The 12,297-nt window shown below is 50.7% G+C and overlaps 1 protein-coding gene across 16 annotated transcripts in view; it reads right to left on the bottom strand.

Annotated features, from left to right (window-relative positions):
• EBF1 (EBF transcription factor 1) overlaps positions 1-8,825 on the bottom strand; it is a 278,880-nt gene extending 270,055 nt beyond the window's left edge. For all 16 annotated transcript variants that reach the window (XM_086471112.1, XM_086471113.1, XM_086471116.1 and 13 more), the window contains exons 1-4: positions 8,692-8,825; positions 7,122-7,278; positions 6,719-6,782; positions 6,416-6,471 (exon numbers count right to left, since the gene is read on the bottom strand). In XM_086471112.1, coding sequence (XP_086327238.1) covers positions 6,416-6,471; positions 6,719-6,782; positions 7,122-7,278; positions 8,692-8,825 — 411 coding nt within the window. The remainder of the gene's footprint in view (positions 1-6,415; positions 6,472-6,718; positions 6,783-7,121; positions 7,279-8,691) is intronic.
• Positions 8,826-12,297: the final 3,472 nt, after the last annotated feature.

The following is a 12,297-nucleotide window of genomic DNA, read 5'->3' as shown; positions in this document are numbered from 1 at the left end:
AGGAATTGCTGAGTTCATTTCTGAGCAACTCATTCCCAACTCCCATTTCTATGTCCCAATTTACTTGTGCGAACGGGTGCGTAAAGTGCCAACTGTTTACTTCCATGAATGGCTGCCCGAGAGCATTACAGATACTCCACCGTCTTGCAAACTGCGCTGCTCTACAGCATTAATTCTACAATTAGTTTCAAAAAGGAAACAGGAACTGCTAAAGTTTCAGATCGTTATAGCTGCCAGAAGTATTTTTACAGAAAAGGTCTCTAACGTTACTGTTGTGAAAATTTGTAACTGTAAGATCTGAAAAGCTATCCTTTTAAGAATAGTATCCTAATTTTTTTTTTACTTATTGTTTTTTAAAGTTCAGGGTTTAAAACAGGGTGATTGTGGCAGGATTCCTTGTCGCACTAACACCGTCGTGATTTTGTCAAACAGGGATCACATTAATGAGAGATAAAGTGAAAGTTATACTGTATAAACTTAGACCACAGCAAAGCTAAAAATAAGCCTGCAAATACACATCAGGGTTGCACAACAAAACACCAGTAAAGGAAATGCAAAATTATAGACTTTGGGGTTTTTTCTTTTTGTTTACTTTGCGTAGTTTTAACTCAGTCTTATTTCATAAGCGTTTCAAAATAGCTTTTCTTCTCCTGAACAACTTAAATATTCCCCACAAATTCACCTTCCATTTTGTAAGCCATTACTCACCCAGGTAACCTTTCTACAAGAAGTCCCAATAAGTAACGATCACTCATGCACAAACAGATTTCAAAATCAGGCCCCAAAAAATTAGTGTCAAAATATAAGACTTCCTCACTTGCATTTAAATAAAGCTGCATAAAAACGTTAAATCAAATGCAATTCACTGCTTGCCAGCAAATAAAAATTACTAAATTGAGCACATCGCAGTCATTTCTAGACAAGTGTGTCCAACAATTCGGCAAAACTTTTCAGAGCGAGAGTTCATTAAAAAAAAATTAAAATAAAAGGGAAGGGGGTAATATAAAAGTCAAGGCCACCATTCTCATTTAATCCACTTTTTCCACAGTAAAGACGGCACGATAAAGCCGTAAAAGGGTTGTCAAATAAGTTAGAAAAATATAGAGACAGATTTTGTCCTTAACTATTCCTGAATAAATCCAGATTTATGCTGGTACAACCGAGGGCAGAATCATCGTGTCGTGTCAGTTTGCCAGTCAAGCAATCCTGCTTTCTAAACTGGACAAAAAACAGACTTGAAGGAATGAGATCATGGTCGTTATATTCTTCAGTTATGTCATGGCCTCGATTTTAAAAGAGTAAGAGAAGGAGAGAAATCGCCGACATGCATCTAAATCCATTCGCTTTCAAATTCCTCATCTGTTTCACAAAACAAACTATCTCCTTTATTGAAATAAAGGAGAAAGAAAAACTCGTTAAAATAAGGGTCTTTTCAAAAACAGAACTAAAATGATTTGGAATGACGTATATAGCCATACACACAGAGAGAAAATAAAATCCTGGCCCCACCGAATTCAATAGGAGCTTTGCAATTGACTTCAGATGGGCCAGAATTTCACCCAGAGAGGATTAGGCTTGTATCCACTATGTATCTACACAGAAATTACTGTGAATTACATTTATTTGGCTTTGAATACTTAACCCTTAATTACCCAAGTTTCTACCCCTTCCCCAGGCAAAATTTCGTATCATCCCACTGAGGCTTATCCCGGACAAGCAGCACAGCGCTGGGTCCCAGGGCAAGAGCGGTTCATTCTTGCTGTATCTCTCAATGCAGAATTCAGAAGCATCTAATTATTTTATCCAGTCTCCCTCTGCCTTTGATACACAGCCTGCTTATCGACGTATTCACACAAATTAAATAAATTTATCTCTCCTAATATGTTCATTTTTAATGGTTTTCAAACATTCACATGGAAACAGCTCTAGCGTAAATATCCCAGAACAAATGGCTGTATATTATACAGGAGGGAGCAGTTGGGCTGCCAGACTGGGAATGCACCAGGCCATCTGGCTCAGGCAGTCTCTCCAAAATCCTCAGCTTTGTTTTCACCCTCAGACTCCAAACAACACATTTTCCACTGTGATGAGTTTACATTTTCCCAAACACAGGTCCTGATCATGCATGCAAATTCCAAACTTCTCCATTCCTCTCTGTACAAGAAAATTAAAATCACCTGCGCTTCTGACATCTCACCAAAGGCACAAGAAAGCTGCTAAAATCTGGTGCAATGTAAACTTTCCCCGTCACAAGGGTTAGGTTTTGTTTTATGTTTGTGTGAAATTTCCCCGAGTCTGCTGAGGCTCCTCTGAACTTATTGATAACATTTTTTTTTTCCCATGCATGTAGCTGCCAGAGAAGGGCCATGCTCTGCACAGAACAGAGAGCTGATCACATATCCGCAGACATCAGAGAGTGATAGAGAAGTCAACAGAAAAGCCATTTGCATCCAGAGCTAAAGTACTGAAAAAAGCAAAATATAAACAGAGTCTAAGTCTGAAGGAATGATTTTTGACTCATGAGGACTCTCCGCAATAGACAATAGCTATCATGCAAAACTTATGATTTTTAAGATGCCTGAGCCATATTAGCATCCGTTATATCTTATGGATGAGAACGGCTGAAGGAAAAATGGGTGGGGAACAAGTATTTCAGATTTATTTCCTCCATCTTCCCTAATAGTGAAATATCTCCACTTTATGAAAATACAGCTGAAGAAATAGAAGGCATCTCTTCTCCGTAAACATATTAAAATCCTTAGACTTGCCTAAAAACTCCGGTTTTATTAGAGCAGACATATTTCACGTTTTGCAGGCAATTTCAAAATGCATCGTTGTTAGAGCCAGACCTACTGCGGTAGGAGCTGCTGCTTTACGGAAAGCAACAGCTATAAAGTTTGGGATCCTACAGGGTTTTGAACGCATTAGGAATGTGATCCCGACATAAAATGAGGTGCCAAGATAACATAAAAGAAAATGTAATTAAGCCAGTATTGACGCCAAATGTTGTTACCCTAACTGAAAAGAACTTCCCCGCAACATTAACGCTTTGTGCGTAGTATTTACAATTTTTATATGACGGGGGCACATTTTGGAAACATAGGGAGACTCCTCAAAGGCATGTAATTCCCATCTTACCCAACACTTCTCTGGGGCCACCACCAAAGGCCAAGCATATTATCCTGAATATAACTTGCATTGATGCACTTTGAGACCAATCCCGACTGGGTTTCCCATTCGGAAGCAGCCCAGGCTACAAAGGAGCGTGCGTGCAGACAAGTGTCATGGTTTGGGACAGTGTGTGTATGGATCATACCTACACCCTAGATCTGCCTTGAGATGTAGCTCACAAAAGATTCTTGGTTACTTCAGTAACGGCACTCTCCAGCCCTGCTTCCCACACTGCATCACAGCTGACAGAGAGCACACAGACACACACCAGGACACGCAGATCCCCATGTTCCACCCATGGCAGGGCTCTTGCCATGAGTTTCTTAGTTGGGCACAGCCACACAAACAAATCGCTGACTTACTCAGATCAAGAACTCTATAGGAGCAGGAAGAGCTACTATTTCTTACTCACACAGCATCCAGCCCAGCAAAGCCTTGCCTGTCTACCTGCTCACTTAATGCATGCTGCTAATGGGACGCTTAGGTTAAATCTACAAGTAACAACCCTATATCCAGAAATATAGGTCTGATTTGCAGAACAGATTTTATTTTATCTTACCTAACTTAATAATCCACAGCTGTACAAAACCTTGCAATTCATAACGGTGAGACACGGAGAACACAATTAAATCTGATGTGTCCATATTAAAAAAAAAAAATAATATAAAAAAAGAGCCCCAAATACCTTCCTGTATGATCTGGGGAACCTAACTCCTTCAAGCTTTGCTTCTGTGGGATTTTTAATTTGCCACCAGAAACCTCAGAGTAGCTGTAATTTCAGTCTGGGAATTCACAATTATTGAGTGTGTGAACGTGCGTGTGTGAGTATTAAGAAGATTCTTGCCAGCTGAAACATGTAAGCTTCTGCAACAGTTTCATTTAAAAGTAATCATTTCATTATCCAATTTGTTCTGAGCGTCATGCATTAAAATACTACACCTTCAAGTAGACTGACAATATACATTTAACTTTCATTAAAAATTAAAGAATTTTCAGACAGTCTTTGCAATATTTAATTACAGTTTGATGATTTGAAAGTTACTTGAGAATCTTCTATATAATTCACTGTCGTAAAATATAAATGATATACTCAACATTTGGGTGAGCTTCTGCCATGTGTTGTACTTCGCTTCCTAATAAGCATTCAGTAACCGAAGCGATCGCAACTCTGAAATAATTTCACTTTAAAAAAGAAAGAATTTAAAAAGAAGAGGAGGGAGAATTTAGCCCCCAGCCCCCCAAAAAAATCAGAGCGGCACATGCCACAGTTTTGACATGACAATACCCTATTTTTCATAAACAATTATGGTCATGCCTAAAGAAATTATATTCATGAAATTAATACGTAAGCAAACAAGTTTGCATCTAAAATAGCTTTTCACTCCTCATTTTCTAATCTAAGTTCAGAAAGCTTTTGTTCTTAAATCCTTGCTTCTCATTGCACTTTCCCCAAAATCTGTAATTTGCACTTTGTTTTTGTAAGACTTCCTGAAATCAGACTGATTTTTTCCTCTTCTTCTTCTTCACTGTGAATGTGCTTTAAAGCTACATGATAGGTTTTACAAATAAACTGTATCTCGGGCTTTTTTTTCCCCCCTTTCTCTCCAAAGACCCTCTGATGACTTGATAATAATGAGAGACCAAGAGGTCAAACAGTGCCTTAGGATGAACTCTTCATATGCAAGATGCCTTTGTTAAGAAAATTATTTTGAATCCGCTGCTCTACATGAGTTCAGGGCTCTGTTTTCAACAGGATTATGAACAGAGGCTCTTGCATTTCCGTAACGATAGGAAAGCTATTTAAAGATAATATTTATTGATAGTCTCTCTCATACGGTCTACAGTGAAATGCACAAGCTCCAAAATGACTAAAAAGAGTTCATGTATCAGGAAGATTTTGTTACTTTTAACACAAACTAACCAATTTGTGCCTGAAAAACAAGGAATGACAGCAAATGTTTTCCAAGACTTGTTATGAAGAACAGTACGTTGCTGCTGTTTTAATTCCTACAGGGAATGGGCTCCGTTTGGAAGCGTATAGTTTAACAGAGTTTAGATGCAGAGCTGATTGTCTAGTAAAATCCATCCAAGTTCCTTTTTTCTTTTTTTTCTTTTTTTTTTTTTTTTCTGTTGAAAGACAGTTCTCAATAGCAGGAAAAGATGTTTTGGGACCATCAAAGAGAGTTTTCTAAAACAAACTCAGCCCTTAGAGCTTTATGTTTTGCTCTAGAAAAGAAACCCAAATACAAGCCAAGAGTTTTTTCCCTAAAGACAACGTACAGGGACTGACTTTTCCTATCCGTCTAAAAAAACACTTAATGTTTTCCCTAAATAAAATTTAGGAATTTTCTTTAACAAGTAAAACAGATTAGGAGGAGAAAAACGTATCTTAAGGATACAAAGGCTTAAAAGCGATCCCAACTATTTAAAAGAAACACAACATAAAAGAAAAATATTCTGACCGCAGAAGAAAAAGCTAGAGTAGCAAATTTTTTTAAAAGAGAGAGAATCGATTTGTTCAGTCTCTCTGTAAGAACACTGTTTTCATACAAGAAAGTATTTTTTACAGGTAGGCACGCCCGTTATTACTCTGTTTGGGAAGCTAAAGAGCAAGCTTAAAGTGAGCGTTAATCTATTGACAAGGTCTGCTGCCCTACAGCCCTGCCCGAAGCCCGACCCTGCGCCGTTTCGGGGGGCTATTCCGACATGCAAATGTCCCACGGTCCGGTCGCTCCTCCCTTCACCCGCGGACCCGGCGGCAGCGCGAAGGGACGAGCCCAGCCCCGCGCCTGAGCCGCGGCTGGTGCCGACGGCGTCTGGTGGGCTGGGCGGGCGGAGGTTAATTCTTACTAATTAAGCCGCAAAACCAGCCCCAGCCCGGGGTCGCCTATATTTTTCGGAGCTCCCAAGCCCGGCGGCGGGCAGGGTCCCGCGGGGACCCTTCGCTCCGCGCCGCCCCGCCCCGCCGCCGGGGTTAGGTCCCCGCGCCTGGGCCCTGCAGCCCCCACTGCTGCGCGGGTGCGGAGCGGGGAGCGTGGCCGTGCCCCGCGGGAGGTGGCAACCCCTTTCCCCGCCGGGGCAGAGCCGCTCCGCTTCGCGGCGGGGGCGGGTTTCGCCTCCGCGGGCCGCCCCGCCACGCACCCGGGGGCCGCCCCGACGGCTGCCACCCCCCCCCCCCCCAAACACACAAACACACACACACACACACCCTCCTCCTCCTCCGCGGGCGTCCCGCAGCACCCACCTGCTTGGTCATGGAGTCGATGAGTCGGACGTAGAAATCCTGCTCCGTCCTGATCCCTGAAACAAGGCAGAGGTGTGAGGAGCGGGGCCGGCCGGCGGCAGCGCGCCGGGGCTCGCCCGAGGGCTCGGGGCCGCCCGCGTCCCAGCAGCGCTGACCGCCGCCGGGCTGCGCCCAGGCACCGAGCGCAGGGATGCGCGGAGCAGAGGGCAGCCGGGGCAGCGTCTCCCCGGCCTCCGGTGGGTTTTCCAGCCGAGGAGGTGGCGAGGGGTGGTGGGGCTGACACCGGGGACTCCCAGCCCTTACCATTGCTGTAGAGCAGCTGCAGGCGGTAGTGGATCCCGTTGTTGGTCTTTTCACTGTTGGCTTCCTGAAGTCAAAGAGGACACGGGAGGCCAGCGGGGAAAAAAAAAAAAAAAAAAAAAAAAAAAAAAAAGAGGAAAAAAAAATCATATGAAATTTCTCCATCACTCACACGCCGGGTGCCCCCGGGGCTGGACGAGGCAGCTCTCAACACCCTCCCCTGCCCCAGGAACAGCGAGGGATCAGGGGAGACCCCCTCCCCGGCTCCTTCCGACGGGGGAAGATTAAGGCGCCCGGAAGGCGGAGGTAGTTCCCGGGACGAGCCGGTTCCGCGGCCCTGAGGGGAGCAGAGCGGGGAGGGCCCAGGAGAGGCGGCCGAGACCCCATAGGGCTCCGGACTACTCACCTTCTCCTTCTCCACGAAGCCCACGAAGGCGGTGCGCTCGATCTCCACGGGCTGCCCCTGCCGGTCGTACAGAGCCAGGACGAAGTGGAAAAAGTTGGACTTCCTCAGGTTGGACGGAGGTTGCTTCTCGAAGTGAGCCCGGGCCAGACCCACTCCGCTGGGACCAGAAGGACGCGGGTTAGCGGCAGCCCCGACGACGCGGCCTCACGCTTCCCCACCCACACCCCCCAGCCGGCTCCCGGGCCCGTGCTTTCCCCCGCCGGGACCCGGCTGGGCTCCCCCGGGGCTGAGAGCATGCCCCCCCCGCCGCCCTCCCCCTAGTCGCCCCGGGGCTCTTCTCTCCGGGCGAGGGCAAAGGCGCGCTCAAGCGCGGCCACGCCGAAACCCCGCGGAGCTGAGAGCGCAGCACAGAGGCGACCCCATCCCGTCCTGCGGCGAGACGAAGAGCCAAGCAGCCCCCTACCCACCCCCCCCCTCCCCGGCACCCACCAACCCTCCCCAGGGGCCGTGCCCGCTCGCAGCCGGCCCTGCATGGCGGGGGAGCCGCGCTCAGCCCCGCCGGCGCGTTGCCCCGCGAAGCGGCATTGGTCCTGCCACTTCTCAAACTCGTCTCGAAGCTGTCACCCGAGCGCCCATGTGCCTTATCTTTCAGTTTCAGTCCTGCGAGCCTTCCCCCCCCCCCCCCCCTCGCCGGAGTGGTGGGTAAACACCGCGACGGCAGCCGAGGAGACAACTTGAAATATTTCAGGGTTGTCCCTGCAGAAACTTTCCCTTCCTTAGAGGTCTCCAAAGGGAGGGGTGCGGGGCGAGGTGGGAGACACCGGGAGATGTCAACATTAAACTTCTTGGCTGATGCCGGCTCTAGGGCTCAGGCTGCGAATCCGGCTTCATGGTTCGGGCTTTTGGTTGGTGTTTTTTTTTTTTATTCACGGGGAAGAGGATGGGGAGACGGAGAAATAAGAGAGAAAGCGAGGCTGGGCGCAGCTTCGCCAAATCCACCTCCTATTTGAAGTGATTTCTTTTTAAAAAATCTCAGATAGCTGCAGCGGTTTTACAAAGGGGCTTAGAATTAAATTTCTCCTGGAGAAAGCTTTGCAAAACTCCTTGCTTATCGGAGGAGAAGAAGGGAGGCTGCTGATTCTGACGAGGATAAGAAAGCGAGGGAGAGAAATATATTTTGGATACATCCCTGCACAGCTCGCTACTTATCGGAGGAGGAAAGTGTCATTTGGAGATCTTAAGACTAAATCAGCAGCAAACATAGTTTTGAAAACTCCTTCCTCCGCGCGAACACAAGGGGCTGGAGGGATTAAAACCCACCTCTCCTACCTAGCGAAACTCGCCTCTTCCTTTATGATTATTATTATTATTTAATAAAAAGTCATTCCTACGGGACAAGAGGGATAAATATTTAACTGGCGACATCTACGCGAAACTCACTGCTGTTAGCAGAGCTCCAGAGCCGGCTTTTTGTTGGTGCAGGGGGAAAGGCGCTGCCCGCGGGGAGCAGCGCTGCAGGCGGCGTGCGCCCCGGGGCGCGGAGCGGGGCGCGGGCGCGGAGCCTGCCTACCTCTGAGCGGCTGTGCTGGCGTCCAGGACGCCGGCTCCCTGCATCCACGTCCGCACCGCGTTCATCCCCGCGCCGAGGGGCTCTTCCTTCATGCTGCTCCCACTCCGCTGGATGCTTTCCTGAATCCCAAACATGAATCAGAAACAACAGCGCAAATCTTCCTTCTTTACTCAAAAAAAAAAAAAAAAAAAAAAAAAGTGATAAAATCGCCAGGCGGACTGTTATATGTTTTTTTCTCTCTCTTTCTTTTTTCTCTCTCTGCAGTTGTTCTCTGGAATCAAAGCAAATCAGAGAAAGCAAACACAGGCACGCACATTAAAAAAAAAAAAAAAAATCCAGAGGCAATCAGAGCCCGGTTTTGTTGCTGCTGTTTGCTGCGTGTGCAGTTTGTTTGGGTGCTTGGAGGGGCTGGCGGGGTGCTGGGGGCTGGTTGCAGCGCTCGCAAGCCGGAGGAGTACTTGAAGTCCCTTTTGTATGAAGACACCCCTCGGATGGCAGCAGGCAAAAAAAAAAAAAAAAAAAAAAAAAAAAAAATCTCAGATGGCAGTTTAAGAAACAATAGGACGAACGGGAGCTGCGGCAGGCTCCGCTACATCAAGTGTCATTTTCCAGTGACAAGAGAGGCAAGTTCCCCCCCCCTTTCCCCCCCCTCTCTTTTCTTTCTTTCTTTTCTCCCTCTTTCTTCTCTCCTCTCCCAGCCGAAGCGCTCTCTCCTCTCTCCTCCCTCCTTCAGCCGCGCAGGAAGCGAGTTGCCGGAGCCGGGCGCACGCCGGGAAGGGAGCGAGAGGGGCGCACCCGCGGCGGCGGCGCGGACCGACGGACGGAGGGAGACCCCGGGGCTCCCAGTGCCCGCGCCCCCTCCCTCTCCCGCAGCGCCGGGGCGGACTCGCCGTCTCTCCCTATGGGAGCCACTTTGACTGTCCCCGCCGCCGAACACGAGCCCCGCAGCCCCGGCGGGCGGGGGGCGGGGCCGCCGCCGCCACGCCCACACATTTGCATCGCGTCACCGCTTCCCCCCCCCCGCCTCCCGCCGCGTCGCCGCCAATGGCCGCCCGCGAGTCGCCGCCGCGGGGGCGAGGCCACGCCCCCCTCGTTAGCATAGCCCCGCCCAGACGCCCCGGTCGGCCCGGGGGAAAGTTGCCCCGAAGCCCCCTCGGGGTGGGGGCATTAATACAGACACGATCGCGCCTTTGTTCATCGACGAGGCGGAGGCGCTGCTCGCCTGGGCAACCAAGGGGGGGGGGGAGGCGCGCGCACACGACGCACACGGACACCCCCCGCCGGGGCACCCCGCTCCCCGCACCGACACCCGCCCCCCCCAGCGCCGGCCGTCGGCAGGAGCGCGCCGCGCCCCTCGCTCCCGCACGGCCCGCAGCCGGCGGGGACAAGCGGCAGCGCTAATTGCGAGGGTGGCCGAGCCCTCCGCGCTCCCCCGGGGCCGCCCCGACGCGTCCCCCCCCGCCAAGCTGCCGGCCCCGACTGCCCAAAGCCGGGGATGCCCCACCGGCGGTGCCCCCTGCCCGGGCAGGAGCGGCCACCTCACGCAGCGGGGTTATCCCTGGCGCAAACGCCGCTGGAAACACGCGTGGGGCCAGACATGCCCCGGGTCACGCCAACTTCCCCGCTGCAAATCCCCCCTGCACCTCTCACCACTCGCCCCGGCTCCTGCCCCGTTCCCCGTGCACTGCTTTGCGGCAGAAGCACACGATTTCCGAACAGGACAGTTCACGGAGAAAGTCTGATTTTTAAAATATTTTTTCTTTCCTAGGAAGTCAGATTTTTTTTTCTAGGAAAAAAATAATAATAAAACAAATTCCTGCCCTCGCTGGGGAAGCGCTGGGCTGGCTGCGCGGCGGCGGAGAGGGCGCAGTGCCCGCACCTCTCCGCGGGCTCCCGACCCCGCTGCCCCGCCATGTCCCCGCATCAAGCCCCATCCTTCCCCCCGCGCAACGCGCTTCGTCGCCGAGCCGCTCCCCTGCGCCCCGAGCTCTGGCCACCGCCTTCCCCCGGGCTCTTGCCGCGGAAGGGAGGTCGCTCTGCCTCCTGCGTGGGTTATGCCTCCCCAAATACAGGCTTGCGCAGCGTTTGCACGTATAATAAAACAAAACCCGGTGCATCCCGGCAAGCCGGGCTACTCGCCCTCCTCAGGGCGATGTCACACACCGCCGAGGCTCGAGGGGGACCGCCGCCACCCGGCTTTGGGGAGGGGGACCTCTGCAGTGTCTGGGTGATCTCTGAATTGCTCCCGCGCCCCTCCATCCCCCCTTCCCGAGGTGCGGAAGATGCTGCCCCGGGAGCGGCGGGGCGGGCGGCTGCCCCCGCCGCTGCTATCCGCCCCTGCCAGGGGCTGCGCAGAGCCCCGCGGAGGGCAGCGGGGCCCAGCGGGGCCGCAAACGCCCCGTCCGGAGCACAGCTGAGGGCCCCGGCCCGGAGAACAGGCAGCCCGGGTACAGCGCCCTACAAGCACGGGTGTGCAGCTCCATAGGAGCCTAAGGCAGCCTGACAGCCCTATAGGACCCTCTTCCAGCCACCTGTGCACCACTGCCTTGTGCAACGGCCGTCTGAGCACACAGCCGAACCTGGCCTGCCCCCAAAGCAGGGGCACAGCCCGCTGTCAGCACCGCGCTGGCAATGAGAAACTGCACCCGATCCTCGGCTTTAAGCGAGTCCACACACAAAACATCCACGTCCAAAGTACGTTCTCACATAGGAACCATTACAAGGAGCAAGTTTTCACATTCCCTGCAGATGATATTTGAATCTTCACATAATCCAACTGTGTCATATCTCAGGGATATGTGGAAGAACACAGCCATACAGCCATACATGAATATTTATGCCATAGGTATTGCATAGGAGTAGTTTGGCCCCTGCAGTGCTCCAGCTTATTGGTCTTCTTCAGGCTGCTGCTGTATCACTTGTACCATATCCAGCCTAAATGCCTCCGTGGTGAGATACATTTTGCAATTAAAAGCTATTTGCACCTGCACTGATTGCTCCTTTCCCAGGGCAGGGATCTGCCCAGGGAGGAATAATGCATTTGAATCAACATACTGAGCAGTTGGCAGATTTTGCCCTTCAAATCTGTTCAGGGGATCAGGGGACCGTTTCCATGCCTTTTCCTGGATGCTGAGGGGAACAGCATCCCAGCAGCAGTCTGAGGGCACCTCCACCGGGCAGGGACAGCCAGCCATGACAATAAAAGTGACAAGTTCTCCACTACTTTCCTCCTTGTACACACACATGCACGCACCTCTGCGCCCAACACGCAGGCAAGCTCCTGGAGGCTGCTGCCGAGGGCTGGGGGAGATGCCCCACCTGGGGCTTACGGGTAGTCTCAAAGCCGCTAATTGTTGCAAGGATGAAAGAGTTAAACACTGGCTCGGCCCCCACGGGAGGGGAGTGAAAGAAAAGCAGAGCTGAAATAGGGAGAGGGTGAGAAAGTCGGGACTTTGAAAAAAAAAAAAAAAAAAAAAAAAAAAAAAAAAAAAAGAAGGGAAAGAAAAAAAAAAAAAGAGAGAGAGAGAAAAAGAGCTGGCAGCAGGCGAGGAGACTTCTGTGCTCCATCCACGCCGCGGAGGTCAGCCCTAGCATACCGGGCCTTTT

Source organism: Leptosomus discolor, chromosome 10 (genome assembly GCF_034619465.1).
Source record: "Leptosomus discolor isolate bLepDis1 chromosome 10, bLepDis1.hap2, whole genome shotgun sequence".
Classification (NCBI taxonomy): Eukaryota; Metazoa; Chordata; class Aves; order Leptosomiformes; family Leptosomidae; genus Leptosomus; species Leptosomus discolor.
This window is presented reverse-complemented; position numbering and strand designations above follow the sequence as displayed.